General features: G+C 36.5%; 1 protein-coding gene across 2 annotated transcripts in view; it reads left to right on the forward strand.

The window, feature by feature from the left end:
- SPTA1 (spectrin alpha, erythrocytic 1) overlaps positions 1-18638 on the forward strand; it is a 199218-nt gene extending 180580 nt beyond the window's left edge. For both annotated transcript variants that reach the window (XM_037039373.1, XM_037039374.1), the window contains exons 48-52: positions 14172-14359; positions 15566-15619; positions 16311-16457; positions 17202-17346; positions 17969-18638. In XM_037039373.1, coding sequence (XP_036895268.1) covers positions 14172-14359; positions 15566-15619; positions 16311-16457; positions 17202-17346; positions 17969-18094 — 660 coding nt within the window. In that variant the 3' untranslated portion in view covers positions 18095-18638. The remainder of the gene's footprint in view (positions 1-14171; positions 14360-15565; positions 15620-16310; positions 16458-17201; positions 17347-17968) is intronic.
- Positions 18639-18914: the final 276 nt, after the last annotated feature.

Raw genomic sequence — 18914 nt, forward strand, 5'->3', positions numbered from 1 at the left:
TTCCATTGATTTGAGTCCCAGTTTCCTTTCCATCGCTATTGGTTTCCTGGACATCTCCCTTCATTTCAATTAGTTTAGCCTTCATATGTTTCTCTAATTTGTGACTGTAGTCTACCAATTCTGTGAGCATCCTGATAAATAGTGTCTTAAATTGGGCTTCTGAGAGGCTGGCAATTTCCCGGTCGCTTAGGGTTATTGACTCTGGGACTTTGAGTTCCATCTTTTGGGCTGTTCCTGCCTGTTAAGTAGCAGGATAGGAGCCCTAGGTTTTCACCAGAACAGGGCAACTGAGTCGCTGGGTTGTGACGTTGTATGTTGTATGTGGGGGGCGGGGTCAAAGAGGGACAATGGCTTCCCTCCGCCGCCCACTGCCCTGACCCCACCGGCACCGCAGCCACCACTGTCACCAGGCCCACGCGTTTCTTTCCACTGCACTCAAGTGTGCCACCGCTGTCGGCCCTCCACCACTGGGTTCGTCCCCTGGGGCCTACGTGGTCCATCTCACTGTACTCGAATGTGCAACCTTAGTCAGTCTGCTCCGCACCCCGACTGGCTTTGGGCTGCCCGCACGCCTAGCACCTAGGTCGGGGGATCTGTCCTGCCGGACCCAGCTCCGTTGCTGGTTCTGCCTCTCTTACCGTCCCCGTTGAACGGTTCGTAGCTGTCGGACTTCCGTATAATTCTGTGTTCTAGTCTTTGGGTGTGTTCTAGTTCTCCAAAACTTTTGTTATAGTCAAACTTGGTTGTGGGAGAAGGCACAGTGTTTCCACCTATGCCTCCATCTTGGCGGAAGTGAGATGGATGTTTTTTAATTCTCACCCAAAGGTACCTCTCCATTAATTTGAGAAAGAGAGATTGGTTTCCTCCCATACATGCTACAGCCAGAGGTCTAACTTGGCATGTGTCATGAACTGAAATCAAATGGGCAATCTCTTGGTGGAAGGAATAATGCTCCAGCCAACTGAGCCACACAGCCAGGGCTAGACCAGATGGATTTAATTGATAGTTTTAGAATATTTCACCCCAAAGCAGCAGAATATACATTCTTTTCTTAGTGACATGGAACGCTTTCCAGAATAGAATGCATGTAATGCCACAAAACAAGTCTGAATAAATTTAAGAAGATTGAACTCATACCAAGCTTCTTCAGATCCACTGTTATAAAACTAAATGTTAACTAAGAGAAAAAAACTGGGAAACATACAAACAAATGTATGATAAATAACATCTATGAAACAATAAATAGATTAACAATGAGATTAAGGGAGAAATCAAATGATACCTTGATACAAATGAAAATGAAAACACAATACAAAATCCGTTGGAGATAGCAAAAGCAGTACCAACAGGGAAATTCAGAGCAATATGGGCCTACCTCAGGAAGCAAAAACAATCTCCAATAAACAGTCTAACTTTATACTTAAAGGAACTAGAAAAAGAACAACAAGCAAAGCCTAAGGTACGAAGGAAAGAAATAACAAATATCAGAGTGGAAATACATGAAGTAGATTCTAAAGAAATAATACAAAAGATCAATAAAACCAAGAGCTGTTTCTTTGACAAGATAAACAAAATTAATAATCTTTTAACCAGACTCATCAACAAAAAAGAAAAAAGGACCTAAATTAATAAAATCAGAAATGAAAACAGAGGGGTAACAACTGGCACTACAAAAATACAAAGGAGTATAAGAAAATGTTACAAACAACTATTGCCAAATATTTAGATAATCTGGAAGAAATACATAAATCCCTCAAAACATGCATTCTTCTAAGAATGAACCTAGAAGAAATAGGAAATGAAACAAACCAATTAGTACTAACAAAATTGAATCAGTAATAAATTTTTTTTTAACAAACCAAAGTCCTAAACAAGATGTTTTAATAGGTGAATTTTTACCAAACATTCAAGGAAAAATTAACACCTATTCTTTACAGCCAACAATTTCAAAAGGAAGGGCAGCTCCTAAGCTTATTTTCCAAGGCAACCAAGACCCTGATCCCAAAATCTGACTTAGAAACTACCAAAAAAATTCTTGACCAATAACCTTGATGAACATATATATAATAATCCTCAACAAAATATTAGCAAACCAAATTCGGAAGTAAAATAAAAAGGTAACACACCATGACCAACTGGGATTTATTTTTGAGATGTAAGTTTGTTTTAATACTCACAAATAATTTAATGTGATATGCCAGATTAAAATAAAGGATAAAAACTGTATGATAATATCAATAGATGCAGAAAATACATTTGACAAAATCAGCATCCATTTATGATATGAATGCTCTGCACAGTGAGAATATAGGGAACATTTCAAAATAATAAAGGCCATATGTGACAAATGCACAGGTAACTTCATAATCAATGGAGAAAGGCTAAAACCATTTTCCTTAAGATCAGGAAAAAAACAAGGATGTGCATTTGCACCACATTTTTTCCCATATAGTCTTGGAAGTTTTAGGTACAGAAGTCAAAGGTAAGAAAAACGTAAAAAGTATCTGAATTGGAAAGGACAAATGAAAATTCTCATTATTTACAGGTGACATCTTACTGTATATAAGGAACCCTAAATATTCCACTACACACAACTAGTACTATTTGGGGTAATTCATGGTTCTATATAAATTTTTGAAATACTTGTTCTCTATCTGTGAAACATGACACTGGTATTTTGTTTCTTGGTAAATTTGTTTCTTTGTTTTTATTGCTGTTCATGTACACTTGTCTGTCTTTTCCCCTCACAACTTCCCCACCAACCCAGCCATCCCCACCTGCCTCCCCTGATTCAAGCCTCTTTGGTTTTGTCCATCTGTCTCTTATAGTTGTTCCTGAAAAGAAACAACACAGAGGAAGCTCCGTGACTCCCACCCATTATTCCCTCATACCTCACCTCTAGTAACTATCAGTTTGTTTTTAATTTCAATATCTCTAGTAATATTTTGCTTGCTTGTTTGTTTTGTTGACTAGGTTCCATTTAAAGGTGAGATTGTATGCTATTTGTCTTTCACCACCTGCCTTATTTCACTTACTATAATGCTCTCCAGATCCATCCATGCTGTCACAGAGGTTAGGAGATCCATCTTTCTTTCTGCTGCATAGTATTCCATCATGTAATTGTACCATAGTTTTTTGATCCATTCATTTACTGATGGGCACTTAGGATTCTTCCAGCACTTGGCTGTTGTAAATTGTGTTGCTATGAACATCAGGGTACAAAGGTTCTTTTGAATTGGTGTTTCAGGATTCTTAGGATATAATCCAGCAGTGGAATTGCTGGGTCAAAAGGCAGTTTTATTTGTAGTTTTATGAGGAAATGTCATACTGTTTTCCACAGTGGCTGCATCAGTCTGCATTCCCAGCAACAGTGCACTAGGGTTACCTTTTCTCCACATCCTCTCTAACACATTTGTTGATTTATTTATGATGGTCATTCTGACTGGTATGAAGTGGTATTTCATTGCAGTTTTAATTTGCATCTCTGATGGTTGGTGATGCTGAGAATCTTTTCATATGTCTCCGGGCCCTCTGTATGTCCTCCTTGGGAAAGTCTGCTCAGGCCCTTTGCCCATTTTTTACTTGGATTGTTTTCTTCCTGGAGTTGACTCATGTAAGTTCTTTATATCTTTGGAGATCAAACCCTTGTCCAATGTATCATTGGCAAATATGTTTTCCCATACAGTTGGTTCCCTTTTCATTTTAATACTGTGTTTTTAGCCATGCTGAGGACTTTTATTTTGATGAGACCCCATTTGTTTATTCTTTTCTTTATGTCCCCTACTCAAGGGGACACATTGGTGAAAACAGTGCTGCACAGAATGTCTGAGATTTTCCTGCTTGTGTTCTCCTCTAGGACTTTTATGGTGTCATGACTTATATTTAAGTCTTTTATCCATCTTGAATTTATTTTTGTGTATGGTATAAGTGGGTGATTGAGTTTCATTTTTTTTGTATATAGCTGTGTAGATCTCTCAACACCTTTTGGTGGAAGAGGCTATTTTTACCCCATTCTATGCTTCTGCCTCTTTTGTCAAATATTAATTGACCATAGAGAGTTGGGTTTTTTTTTCTGGGTTCTCTATTCTGTTCCATTGGTATATGTGTTTGTTTTAATGCCAGTTCCAGGCTGTTTTCATTACTATTGCCTTGTAATATAATTTGAAGATGGGCATGGTGATCCATTCCATTTCATGCTTCTTAATCAAAATTGCTGTGGCTATTTGGGGTCATTTATGGTACCATATAGATTTTTGAAATGTTTGATCTATATCTGTGAAATATGTCATTGGTACTTTAATAGGGATTTTATTGAATCTATAAATTGCTTTAGGGGGTATGGACATTTTGATGATGTTAGTTGTTCCAATCCATGAATATAGTACATGCTTCCATTTGTTTGTGTCTTCCTTAATTTTTTTCTTCAGTGTTGTGTAGTTTTTTGAGTATAGGCCTTTTACATCCTTGGTTAGGTTTATTCCTAAGTACTTTATGTTACTTATTGCTGTATCAAATGGGATGTTATTCCTGACTTCTGTTTCTGGTATTTCATTGTTGGTATACAAAAATGCCCTTGATTTCAGAATACTGACTGTGTATACCAGAATTTTTCCAAATTCACTTATTAGGTCTAGTAGGTTTTTTTTGGTGGAATCTATAGAATTTTCTATGGACACAATCATGTTATCTGCAAGCAATGACAGTTTTGTTTCCTCTTTTCAAATTTGGATGCCTTTTTTTTTCTTGTCTGATTGCTGTGGCTAGGACTTTCAATACTATGTGGAATAGGAGTGGTGAAAGCAGACATCCTTGTCTTGTTCTGTTTTTAGTGGGAAAGGTCTTAGTTTTTACCCATTGGGTATGATGTTGCCTTTAGGACCCCATATATAGCTTTCCTATGTTTAATAGTGATCCCTATATTCCCACATTGTTATTTGGGTAGCATCATAAATGGGTGCTGTACCTTATCAAATTCTTTTTGGCCTTTTTCAGATATGACCATGTCATTTTTGTCTTTGCTTTTGTTTATGTGATGTATTATGTTTATTGACTTGCAAATATTGCACCATCCTTACATCCCTGGGATAAATCCCACTTGATCATGGTGTATGATGTTCTTAATGTATTGCTGGATGATGTTTGCCAATATTTTGTTGAGGATTTTAGAGTCTATGTTCATTGATATTGGCCTGTAGTTTTCTTCTTTGTTGTGTCTTTCTACGGTTTTGAAATTAGGATGATGCTGGCTTTATAAAAAGAGTTTGGGTGTCTTCCATCTTCTTGGATTTTTTTCTAATAGTCTGTGTATGATAGGTATTAGCTCTTCCTTAAATGCTTTTTAAGGTTACCCTGTGAAATCATCTGGTCCAGGGATTTTGTGTACCATAGGGTTTTTTATTAGTGCTTTGATTTTGTCAGTTGTTATTGGTATGTTCAGGCTTTCTGATTCTTCTTCATTGAGTTTTGGAAGATTATATTTTTGTAGAAATTTGTCTATTTCACCTAGGCTTCACATTTCTTGGTATACAGTTCTTCATAGTAATTTCTTACAATCCTTTGTATTTCTGTGGTATGCGTTGTAATCTTTCATTTCTGAGTGTGTTTATTTGTGTCCTCTCTTTTTTTCTTGATGAGTCTTCTTAAAATCTTGCAAATTTTGTTTATTTTTTCAAAGAACCAGCTTCTGAATTTATTGATTTTTAGAATTGTGCTTTTAGTCTCTATGTCATTCAATTCTGCTCTTGATTATTTCCTTCCTTCTACTTGCTCTGGGCTGTCTTTCTTGTTATTCTTCTAGTTCTTGTAGATGTAGGGATAGGTTGTTTATTTGAAATGTTTCTCTCTTCTTTGGGTAGGTTTATGTCACTGTGCACTTCCCTCTCTGGACTACCTTTACTGAGTCCCACAAGTTTTGGGTTGTTGTGAGTTCATTTTAATTTGTTTCCAGAAAATTTGTTTTCTTCTTTGATCTCATTCTGAATTCATTTTTTTTGTTTAATAGCATGCTATTCAATCTCCATGAGTTCGAACATTTTTTAAATTTTTTCTTGGGGTTGGTTTCTAGTTTCAGTCCGTTGTGGTCAGAAAATATGCTCAATATGATTTCTTAGATTTGTTGAGGTTTACTTTGTGTCCTGTCATATTGGTCTATCTTTGAAAATGTTCCATATGCATTTGAAAAGAATCTCTATTTTGCCTTTTTGGGAGGAAACTTTCCATATATATAATTTAATTCCATTTGATCTAGGTTATTGTTCAATGCCACAATATCTTTGTTAATGTTTTGTTTGGAAGACCTATCCTTTTTTGACAATAAGGTGTTTAAATTACTTACTTTAATTGTGTTATTGTCAATATCTGTGTTGAAGTCCTCCAAGATTTTTCTTGTATATTCGGGTGCTTCTTTGTTGGTTGCATATATCTTTATATTGTTTATGTGTTCTTTCTTTCTTTCTTTCTTTCTTTCTTTCTTTCTTTCTTTCTTTCTTATTTCTTTCTCTCTCTCTCTCTCTTTTTCACTCATTTTAATTTTTGTTCAAGTACATTCTTCTGTCTTTTACTCCGATCCCAGCCTGACAGTGATCAGAGTGGAGAGGGGAGGGAATTTCAGGGGAAAAGGGGAAGGGTTTACAGGAACAAGTATTAAGGACACATCTGTATGTGTTTGTGATGGATACTTCCTTTGAGTACTGTGAAGTAATCTTCTGGGTCTCTTTTTATAATTGTTTTCTCAAAATCTATTTTATCTCATATGAGTATTGTACCCCAGCTTTTTTTCCTGTCCATTTGCTTGGTATATTTGTTTCTAGCCTTTCACTTTCAGTCTATGTAGGTCTTTTGTCCTGAGGTGGGTCTCTGGTAGGCAGCGTATGTGTGGCTCTTGATTTCTTATCCTTTCAACTATTCTATGTCTTTCAATTGGAAAATTTAATCCATTTATGTTTAAAGTTATTATTAACAGGTATTTTTTAAAAGATTTTTATTTATTTATCTTTAGAGGGGAAGGGAAGAAGAGAGAGAGCGAAATATCAATGTATGGTTGCCTCTTGTGTGTCCCCTGCTGGGAAGTGGCCTACAACCTAGGCATGTGCCCTGACTGGGAATCGAACTGTGATCCTTTGGTTCACAGGCCCATGCTCAATCCACTGAGCTTTGCCAGCCAGGGCTAACAGATACTTTTTTATTTGCCATTTTACTTCCTTTGTACCTGTGTCCCTCTCTCTTTCCCTCTTTTTCTTCCTTTTCTTAAAGCAGTCCCTTTATCATGTCTTGCAGTGCTGGTTTGAAGGAGATGTATTCTATGAGCTTTATTTTGTCTGGGAAATGCCTTATTTTATTTTTCATTTTAATTGAGAGCCATGCTGGATATAGTAGTCTTGGTGGCAGGCCTTTGTCTTTCACTACTTGGAATGTATTTTGCTGATTCCTTGTGACTTGGAGCATTTCCATTGAGAATTCAGCTGCCAGTCTTATTGGAGCTCCCTTGTATGTTACTTCCTGTTTCTCTCTTGCTGCCTTTAAAATTCTTTGTTTGTCTTGCAATTTGCCATTTTAATTGGCATGTGTCTTGAAGTAGGCCTCTTTGGGTTCCTCATGATTGGGTCTCTGTGTTTTCCAGATTTATGTGCCTTTTCCTCTCATTAAATTAGGGAAGTTTCTCATCATTACTTTTTCAAACAAATTTTCTATCTCTTGCTCTTTTTCTTCTCCTTCTTGTATCCCCATTCTACGAATATTATTATGTTTCATGTTGTACTACAGCTCCCCTAACACCTCTTTGTTCTTCCTGAAATTTTTTAATTTTTCTTGCTCTTCCTGGGAGTGTTTTTCTACCTTGTCTTCTAGCTCACTGATTTAATTTTCTGCTTCATCTAGCCTGCTTTTGAATACTTTTTTGTGTGTTCTTTAATTCTGAAATTGTATTCTTCACTTCCCCTTGGCTCTTGTTGATAGTTTCTACTTCCTTTTTCATGTTGATATAGTTTGCAGTGAGTTCATTGTTTCCTGTAGTTTTTGGTAATTCTCTCTGAGCTCATTGAGCATCCTTACAACCATTGCTTTGAATTTAATATCTGATAGTTGGCTTGCCTCTATTTCATTTAGTATTCTGTCTGAGGTTTCCTCCTTTCTTTTCATTTGGAGATTGTTTCTTTTTCTTTCCAATGTTTGTGAGACTCTTCTTGTTAGCCTCTGCTTCTTAAATTTATCTGTTCTGACTCTGCATTTGTGGTGTGAGCTTCTATGATAGGGTACCTGTGAGATTCAGTGGTGCTATCTCCTTGATCTCCTGAATTTGTTGCTGGTGGGATGTTGTTTATCTTGACCTTCTGGATGTATTTGTGTTTTGATTGTTGTTGAGTTGTTCTTTGGTGAATCCTTCCCTCTAGCTGGTTGACTGAGAGTCACTCTGCCCACCACATCTTGTATGTTGTTTTAGTTGTGTGGACAGGTTGTGTCAAAGCTGGTTCTTCTGTCTCTCCAAGATTATAAGGCTTCTCTCTTGCTTCTGTTTATTTGTTCTTAGGTATAGGTTACCATTTATTTGTGTTTTCCTTAATTTCTTTCTTCAGTGTTCTATACTTTTCATAGTACAGGTTTTTAACCTCCTTAAGTTTATTCCTAGGTACTTTACTTTTTCGCTCCTATAGCAACTGGATTTTTTCTAGCTTCTTTTTTTGATATTTCATTGTTGGTGTACAAAATTGACTTAGATTTCTGAATACTGAGTTTGTATCCTACTGTTTTGCCAAATTCATTTATTAAGTTGACTAGATTTTTGGTAGTCTCTGGTGTTTTCTATATACAGTGTCAGGTCATCTACAAACAATGATGGGTTTACTTCCTCCTTTGTGATTTGGGTGCTTTTATTTATGTTTCTTGTCTGATAGCTGTGGCCAGAACTTCTAATACTATGTTGACTAGAAGTGAAACCAGACACCCTTGTCTTGTTCCTGATCTTAGAGGGAAAGCTTTCAGTTTCTGACCATTGGATGTGGTGTTGGCTGTATGTTTCTCATATATAGTTTTTTTTTTTATGTTGAGGTATGCTTCCTCCAATCCCACTTTCCTGAGTGTTTTTTTATCATAAATTGGTGCTTTAGTTTATCCAGTGCCTTTTCAGTATATACTGATGTAATTGTGTGGTTTTTGCCTTTCATTTTTTATGTGATGTATTACATTTCAAACTGACAGTGACCAAAGGTGAGTGGGGAGAGAGAAAATGGGGGAAAGAAGGAGAATCGTTAAGTCAAGGAACATGTATAAAAGACCCACAGTAATGGACAACAGGGTGGGAACTGACTGAGGGATTAGGGGGTGTGTTGAGCAGGTTAGGGGAAAGCAATGGGGGGAAATTGGGACAACTGTAATTGAAAGATAATAAAAATTTTATTATGAAAACTACTAGTGCTGATAGATAAATTCAGTAAAGTAACAGAATACAAAATTAATATTCAGAAATCTGTTGCATTTTTATACCAAAAGTGAACTGGTTGAAAAAATTAAGAAAAATATTCCATTTACAGTGCATCAAAACAATGCAATGCCTGGAAGAAATTTAACCAAGGAGGTGAATGTCCTGTACTTGGATAAGTTATAAGACATTGAAGAAAACCCAAATAAATGATTACATACTCATGAATAGGAAGAATTAACATCATTAAAATGCCCATTATATATACCCAAAGGAATCTATATATTCAGTGAAATTCCTGTCAAAAGACCACTGGCACTTTTCACAGAAAAAAAAATCAAATATATAGAATGGCAAAGACCTGAATAATTGCACAACTCTTGGAAAAGAAGAACGAAGTTGGAGATATCACACACCTGATATTAAATGATAACAGGAAGCTATAGTGATGAAAATAGCATGAAATTGGCATAAAAATTGACATGAAGGGGTGGGTATAAGTAGGTTTACAATTGTTAGCCTGGAAAAAGACATGCAGGTTATGATTATTATGATAGCTTTATTAACTCAAAATAATATCACCATGGCATGAGATTTTATCTAAATGTACTGTGTCACACCTGTATAGATCAATGGATGAATAGAGAGTCCAGAAATAAACCCACACGTATGTATTCAATTAATATGTGACAAATAATGAAAGAACATTCAATGGGCTAAAGACTGTCTATTCAACAGAATTGACATAATTGGACAAATAAATGCAAAAACTAAAACTAGATCATTTTCTTGCACTATATACAAGAAGAAACCCAAAATAGATTAAAGACCCAAATGTAAGACCTGAAACCATAAGCTAAACAATCTAGCATTGCTTTTAGTAATTTCTGATAAATCTCCTGGGGCAAGGAAACAAAGGAAAAATATATTGCTGGGACTACATCAAACTTAAAAAAAATTACACAATAAATAAAACCATCAGCAAAACAAAATGATAATGTACCGACTAGCAAAAAATATTCATCAATGATAGATCTGATAAGCGGTTAATATCCAAAATCTATAAAGAAGTCACACAACTTAACATCAAAAGTAAACAATCCAATTAAGATAGCATGAATAGGTACTTCTCCAAATAGGACATACAGGAGGACAACAGATCTATGAAAAGATGTTCAATGTCACTATTATCAGAGAAATGCAAATTAAAATTACAATCAGATTTTTACCTCATACTTTTCAGAATGGCTATCAATAAATCAACAAAAAGCAAGCATTGGCAAGGATGTGGAGAAAGGTAACACTTGTGCATTTTTAGTGTGACCTCAAGTTTGTGAAGCCAAGTGGAAAACAGTATGAAAGTTCCTCAAATAATTTGAAATACAGCTATTATATGACCAACAATTTCACTCTGGGTATTTATCCAAATAAATCCAATATATTAATTTGAAAATATCTATGCACCTCTATATTCACTGAAGCATTATTTACAACAGGTAAGATATAGAAATATCTCAAGTGTCCATTAACAGATGGCTGGATAGGGAAGATGTGGTACATATACTGATCTAATATTACTTGGCCATATAAAGGAATAAAATCTTACTATTGTCACAACATAGATGGAGCTAGGGGATATTTAGCTGTCTGAAAAATTTGGGCAGAGAAAGACAAATACCATATGATTTCACTTATATGTGCACTCTAAAGAACAAAACAACAACAACAACAAAAATAGGGTTATTAGGATATAGTCTCAGTAGTGGAATTGCCAGGTCAAAAGGAAATTTCATTTTTAGTTTTCTGAGAAAATTCTATACTGTTTTCCATGGTGGCTGCATCAGACTGCATTTCCAGCAACAGTGCACTAGGGTTCTCTTTTCTCCACATCCTCTCCAACACTTGTTGTTTGTTGATTTGCTTATGATGGCCATTCTGACTGGTGTGAAGTGGTTATTGTAGTTTTACTTTGCATCTGTCTGGTGGCTAATGATGCTAAACATCTTTTCATATGTCTCTAGGCCCTCTGTATGTCCTTGGAGAAGTGTCTATTCAGGTTTTTTGCCCATTTTTAATTAGGTTTTTATCTTCCTGAAACACCAATCCATAAGAACCAATGAAACCCAATGTTCATAGCAGCATAATTTACAGTAACCAAGAACTAGAAGCAACCTAAGTGTTCATTAGTAAATGGATGGATCAAAAAAACTAGGGTACATCTGCATGATGGAATACCATGCAGCAGAAATAAAGAAGGAAATCCTACCCTTTGTGACAGCATGGATGGAACTGGAGAGCATCATGCTAAGTGAAATAAGGCAGGCGATGAAAGACAAAGAGCACATGATCTCACCATTCAGTGGAACCTAGTTAACAAAACAAACAAGCAAGCAAAATATAATCAGAAATGCGGAGGCAACTTTGCCTGCAAGTCCCCCTGTCTGCCACAGATGAAAATGAAACTACCAAGACATGATCTGTTTGGGGAGGAGTGGTGGTCAATCTCTCACAGGAGAAGGACCAAGAACCTCATCTTTGATGGCTTTTATTAGGTTCAGAACACACAGGAATACAGGTAAAGCTCATAAATCAATGTCAGGCAGCAAGGATTAAACAGTAGATAACATTTCAAAGAAATCTGAGGGCTTAGTCTGAGTCAGTGTCTGTCAGGTAAGGGGGTTGCAAAAACTTTGGGAGATATACTCATTTCCTGCTTGGACCCTTATCATATAAATGAAAGCACTCTTAGCAAAGCAGGCTTCACAGGACTTTAGGAACTCTCTCTTATGCCTTATCACCCTGGAATTTGCTCTACCCGGGAAAGGGATGTACTGCCTTCCTAGTCATAGGTTTTCAGGCTTAAGTAGATTAGAGCTAAGAAGCACTTCTCCCAGAGGATATGGGGACTCTGGCTATGTCAGAATAGCCAGGGGATGAGGGTCTGTCACTCCCTTTTTGCCAAAGCCCCCCAAATCCTTCCTTGAGGGCTTCCCAAGTGATCATGCTTGGCTTAGGTTGCCCCTCTCTGAGGGGTCACACCCATCACTGACTAACCAACCAAGTGTTGGGGGCAGAGATCGATGAAGCAGAAGCAGCACTCCTGCCAGGGAGATAAGCTTTGTCTCCTTGTAGAAGCTCACAGTCCAGAGGTTGTCCACTCAGCCTTAGCCATGGGAGGCAGTTACAACTCCTGAAACCAGGCAGAGTGGTTCCCAACACAGGGACATTGAAATTAAGTACTATGTGATGATAACCAGAGGGGAAATGGGAAGAGATAATGTGGGGGAGGTGGGGAAGGGATTTAAGGAACAATTATAAAGAATGCATGAACAAAACTGACAAAACCAAGGGAGCGTAGAATCAGAAGAGGGAGGTGGGGATGGCTGGGGTGGGGGGAGAGTGGTGTGGGGAAAATTCAGACAACTGTACTTGAAATACAATACAATAAAAAATAGACACAGATACAGAGTATAAAATGATGATTTCCAGCTTTGAGAGAAGGTGGAAACCTGGGTTAAAAAATGGTGAAGCGGTTAAGAAGTACAAATTTGTAGTCACAAAATAGTCTTGGGGATTTAGAGTGTAGCATAAAAAATACAATCAGTAATATGGTAATAACTATGTATGATGCCAGGTGGTTACTAGATATATTGAGGGAATCACTTTGTAAATTATGCAACTGTCTAATCACTATGTTGTAACCTGAAACTAATATAAAATAGTATTGAAGGTCAACTACAATTGAAAATTAATAAAAAAGGAAAATGGAAAAAAACTGATGTTAGTTAGAATTGATCTTTGTAGGGCTGCAAGTCTTTGTAATATCTAATCTTGTTTTACCAAGCTCCACTATTATAACCAATCCAGGTCTCCCTTCTTTAGGAGATATTATCTCCCAGTTGAAAAACTTGACTTTGATGCCAAAATTGGTATATAATGTGTATGAATGACAAGAACATTTTTAACTCTTCTCAAGCTAATGAAGGAGGTCCAAGAGTTAAACGACTGAGCTTAAATAGGCCTTATAGATAAACCCCAATCAATAGTGCAGATAATTCATGATGAAAATTTTCTATTTGCAGTATATAAATAATCAGTCTGGGATTTACATGTTACAGAGTACTAGAATGACTGAGACCATATCATTTAATCTCACCATTTTTTAAAGAATTTATTTATTCATTTTTAGAGGGAAAGGGGGGAGAAAGAGAGGGAGAAAAACGTCAATGTGTGACTTCTCACCAAGTGTCCCAACCAGGGACCTGGCCCACAACCGAGGCATGTGCTCTAACTGGAAATCAAACCAGCGATCCCTTACTTTGCAGGTCAGCACTCAGTGCACTGAGCCACACCAGCCAAGGAAGTTCCATAATTTTTATAAGTGAGGAATCCAGAAATGAAATAATTATTCTGAGTAATTTACGTCTCATGGAGGATAGGAATATCCCTAAAAATAATAGAAAAGAACCAAGTAGAGGAGCTGTCAACTCATCTGTTTCTTTACATTTCTATTGTAGTTCAAGTACAATTGTGTCCAATTTCCCCCCACCTCTACCCCCACCCAAGCCACCCTTGCTTCCCACTCTTGATCCTCTTGCCCCTTTGATTATGTCCATGTATCCTTTATAGATGTTCCTGAAAACACTTCCCCCTTCTCCTCCTCTTATCCCTTCCCACTGTCCATTTGTTCTTAATATCTCACTCCTATCCATAGGTTTGGAATTGGTGACCTGGGTGACTTCCTCTTCTCTTTTTCCAGAGGAAGCAAAAGGAGATCCAGGTGATGAAGCGTCAGCTGACCAAGATTCAGGATCTGGGAGAAAACTTAGAAGAGGCTCTGATTCTGGACATCAAATACAGTACCATTGGGTTGGCACAGCAGTGGGACCAGCTCTATCAACTTGGGATGCGAATGCAACACAACTTGGAACAACAGATTCAAGCCAAGTATTGAGAACCTATGGAAAAAGCTGGGAAGGGTGTGGGTGTTACCAAGTATTAGGAGCTTAACTAAGGGCTATAGTTTGGGGTATGGGTTAAAAGTACTGCTTCAGAGACAGCACACTCACAATGTTCAGAACCAATATCCACTTTCTTTACTGACCCAGAAATGACTGTGTCTTTTTATTCTATTATGCAATCAGAGACACTGTTCCCCTTGCTCTCAATCTAGTCACCATCTAGTTCTAAAAGTTCCTTCACCATCCTATATAATCTCTTTAGAAAGCATTCTCTTTTGTGAAAATTTCTCCAGAATATATAGAATGCATGAAATAGTCAAAATATAAAGCAGAAGAACATAATTCATTTTTCTAAATAAATTAATTGTCTTAAAACATTTTAGTTTTCCATAGATTTTTGGCAGTGTTATTATCTACATCATAGATAGGCAAACTTTTTCTGTAAAGAGTTTGATAATAAACACATTAAATTTTGTAAGCCAGATAGTCTCTGTTGTAACTATTTGATTCTTTTGTGGAGAGAAATGAGCTACTGATAATTCATAAATGAATGAGCATGGACCTGTTCCAAAAATTTTATTTATAGGCATTAATATTAAATCTTATATAATTTTATGTTTAATAAAGCATTCTTCTTTTTTATTATTTTCAACCATGTAAAAATCATGAATAATGCTGCAACAAACAGTTTTATACAATTCAGTGTACAGATGATGTGTTATAATTGTACAGTTAAATCCTAATGTTTTTTTTTTTGAAGATTTTATTTATATTTAGAGGGAAAGGGAAGGAGATAGGGAGAGAAATATCAATGTGTGGTTGCCTCTCTTGTGTCCCCTTCTGGGAAATGGACTGCAACCTAGGCATGTGCCCTGGCTGGGAATTGAACTGCAGTTGCTTGGTTTGCAGGCCCGCGTTCAGTCCACAGAGCTACAGCAGCCAGGGCTAAACCCTAATGTTTTAAACAAATGTCACTCTAATACATTCTATTAAAAAATGTAAAAACCATTCTTAACTCATTGACTGTACAAAAGCAAGTGACAGACTGGATTTGTCCCATAGACCATAGTTTGCCAGTCCCTGAAGTAGATGACTCAAGTAACATGATGTTTACTAAAATTTCTATTTTGTGTGGCATACCTTTGCTTTTCTTTGTTTTATTTTATTAGTTAATTAATGTTTTGCCTTTCAGAGACACCATAGGTGTGAGTGAGGAAACACTGAAGGAATTTAGCACAGCCTATAAGTGAGTATAATTTCATAGTTGATTAGTTCTTTTGACTTTCAGACTATTGAGAATAAATTTCCAAATAACATTTTTCCCTTCAGTGTGTCTTGGTAGGATATTATGTGAAGATCCACATATGTTATTTAGCTTTGATTTGTGGTTTATAACGTGTCTATGAGATTCCTGAACTTTGGAAAAAATATTTTTTATAGTCAACATTTTATGTTTTTTCCTACCCTCTGTGACAGCATGGGTGGACCTGGAGAACATTATGCTAAGTGCGATAAGCCAGTCAGAAAAAGACAAATATCATGTTATTTCACTCATATATGTAATCTAACTGAAAAAACTGAATAAACAAGTAAATGAGAGACAGAATCATAAAGAGCTAGCTGATTGCTCTTGGGGTGGGGTAAGTTACTAGGAAGGAACAGAGCAAAAAAGAGAAAGAACTAATGGACATGGGAAACAGTGTGGTGATTGGAGAGGAGAGGAGGTGAAAGAGGGTATAAGGGTAATAAATGGTAATGGGAAAAATAAATAAATAAACAAACAAATAAATAAATAAGGAACACAGGCAAGCTCTCCACTCAATTCTCTGATAAGTTTATGGCACACTAATAAATCCCCAGTGGACACAACAAAATTTGTTGTTTTGTGTTGTAATCTGGTTCTCTGTCGAATTTGATAAAATGTTTTTATTCTTTAGACACTTTGATGAGAATTTGACAGGGCGCTTGAGTCACAAAGATTTCCGGTCTTGCCTGAGAGGACTCAATTACTACTTGCCCATGGTGGAAGAAGGTGAATCTGAACCAAAGTTTGAGAAGTTCCTGGATGTCGTTGATCCAGGGAGGTAGGAAGAAGACCAGTGACCAGACCATAGCAGAGAATGGAGCTTGAGGGGACAAGCATAGAGAGTAAAATGGTTCATAAGACATGAAATTAACTCATCTTGAGAATAGGAAGATACAGACTATAAAAAACAAATTGGGGAGCTTTTGCTTTTTCAGAATTAACTCAGAAGTTCATGGCACCAACTCCAGCTCAGGAACCAGCTCTTCAATTTGATCAATTTCTCATTTATGTTTGGCATTAATTTCTGTTGATTTTGAAAATTAAACTTGAGAGAAGAATCCTTTTATGTGAATAAGGTCTTATAAAAATGACTAACTTGTGGGATGAGGTTGTTATATGCTTATGAGAGTGGAGTAGAATCATAGGGGGATCACATTATTGTTGGGGACTAATTCTTTCTAATACCAAGACCAAATAAGACTAGATATAGAGGTCTTCAACTCAACTTAAAGAGTTTGAGGTACCAGTTTGGTGCTGATGGGAAATCTCCAATTTCTATATAGTGTGGCATGCTAAAAGGCCCATGAGGAAACAGAGGCTGAAACTTGGGAAACTGTTTATTTGATTGTAAGGGCACAAGGAAGAGGGTTAAATAAATCATAGTCTTAGAGAGCTGAGTGGAAAGAGGAACTTGAAAGATTTAGCTTTCTTGCATCTCTGAGACATTGAGTAGAATGAGAAAGGGACCTGTTTTTTTCCCTTGTGTTGAAAGAGCAGAGTTTCTAATCTATTTATCCCGCAGGAAGGGCTATGTTTCACTGGAGAACTATACCTCATTCCTGATCGGTAAGGAATCAGAGAACATCAAGTCCAGTGGTGAAATAGAGAATGCTTTCCAAGCCTTGGCAGAAGGCAAGGCCTATATTACCAAAGAAGACATGAAGCAGGTCAGATTCCAATTTTATCCATTCTCATTATGCTATTATCATAATAATTTTAATCATCTCAAAGCAACTACCTTATCCTCAACCACTTTTTTTTCAGACATCATCTTTCTCTATATATTATTTGCTTTGATGACTATTTTATGTCATGATCAAAACCTAAAGTCGGTCTCTAGTGACTACCAGGGTCAATCCCAAAACTGAAACTCAGTTTTCAAGAATATCTCTTATCTCATTTATTTAATAAGCCAAATAAGGGAATGGGTTAAATAGTGTAGTCAAAGTGACATGGAACTCTTAAGAGCTGAGCTGAAGAGATTGTTGGTCTTATTAGAAATTACGTATTTTTGTGAAAGGTATGTGATATGAACAGCACTAGCTTTTTCTTTTATTTTTTAATTACTAAATAATATTTTTATTATTTTTATGAATTTTTAATTGTCATTCAAGTACAGTCATCTTCATTTGCTCTCCACCACTTTCTTCTGCCCCATTAATCCCCACCTTCCACCCTCAATCATACCCCCTTTGGCTTTTCCATTCCCTGAGTTTAGGGACTATTGGAATCTCAAAAGAATCAGCTATTTTGAATTCCTATTACTATATTTTTTTTTTTATGTTTTAGGCCCTAACGCCAGAACAAGTGTCATTCTGTGCCTCACATATGCAGCAATATGTGGACCCACGGGGCCGAAGCCACTCTGCTGGTTATGACTATGTTGGATTCACCAATTCCTACTTTGGCAACTGATAAGCAGCTATTACTGGATTGTATAAAATCTTGGTATGGTGAGAAGTATTGGTGAATAAAAGAGACAGGTGAATACAGAGGGTGGGAAGATAGTAGTGTGCGTGTGTGTGTGTGTGTGTGTGTGTGTGTGTTACATTTATTGCAGGACCTGAAAAAAAACAAGCTTGGGGTGATATAATGCATTAATAAAATTGGAGAAGAGAAGATCAGGGGTTTATATGATATGAAACTAAGCCCTACTGAGGGGTGTCATGTTCTTCTTCTTCTTTTTCTTTTTAATTAAATGTATTGGGGTTGACATTGGTTAATGAAATTATATAAATTTTACATATACAATACTGAGATACATCATTCATATATTGCATTGTATACCCCCTACCCAAAGTAGAATATTTTTTCATCATCATATATTGACCCTCTCTACCTTTTACAAACCTACCATCCTCCATACTGTTGTCTGCATCAATGAGTTTTTTTCATGTTTGTTCACTTGCTAATTTCAGTATTATATCTTATATATGAGTGAATTACATGGTTCTTGACATTTTCTGTCTGACCTATTTCACTTAGATTGATATTCTCAAAATCTATCCAGGTAGCCACAAATGGCAACGTTTTATTTTTCTTATAGAAGGTGTGAGGCATAAATAAAATAGAATAATACTCAGTTAAGTTTCCTATTTTTATTTGCCGAGTTCTACATGGATCGTTTTCTTAAAATATTTTATTTATTTATTTTAAGGAAGAGAGGGAGAAAGAGAGGGAGAGAAACATCAATGTGTGGTTGTCTCTCATGGGCCCCCAACTGGGGGCCTGGCCT

Source organism: Sturnira hondurensis, unplaced genomic scaffold (genome assembly GCF_014824575.4).
Source record: "Sturnira hondurensis isolate 20B ecotype Veracruz unplaced genomic scaffold, ASM1482457v3 Scaffold0025370, whole genome shotgun sequence".
NCBI lineage: Eukaryota > Metazoa > Chordata > Mammalia > Chiroptera > Phyllostomidae > Sturnira > Sturnira hondurensis.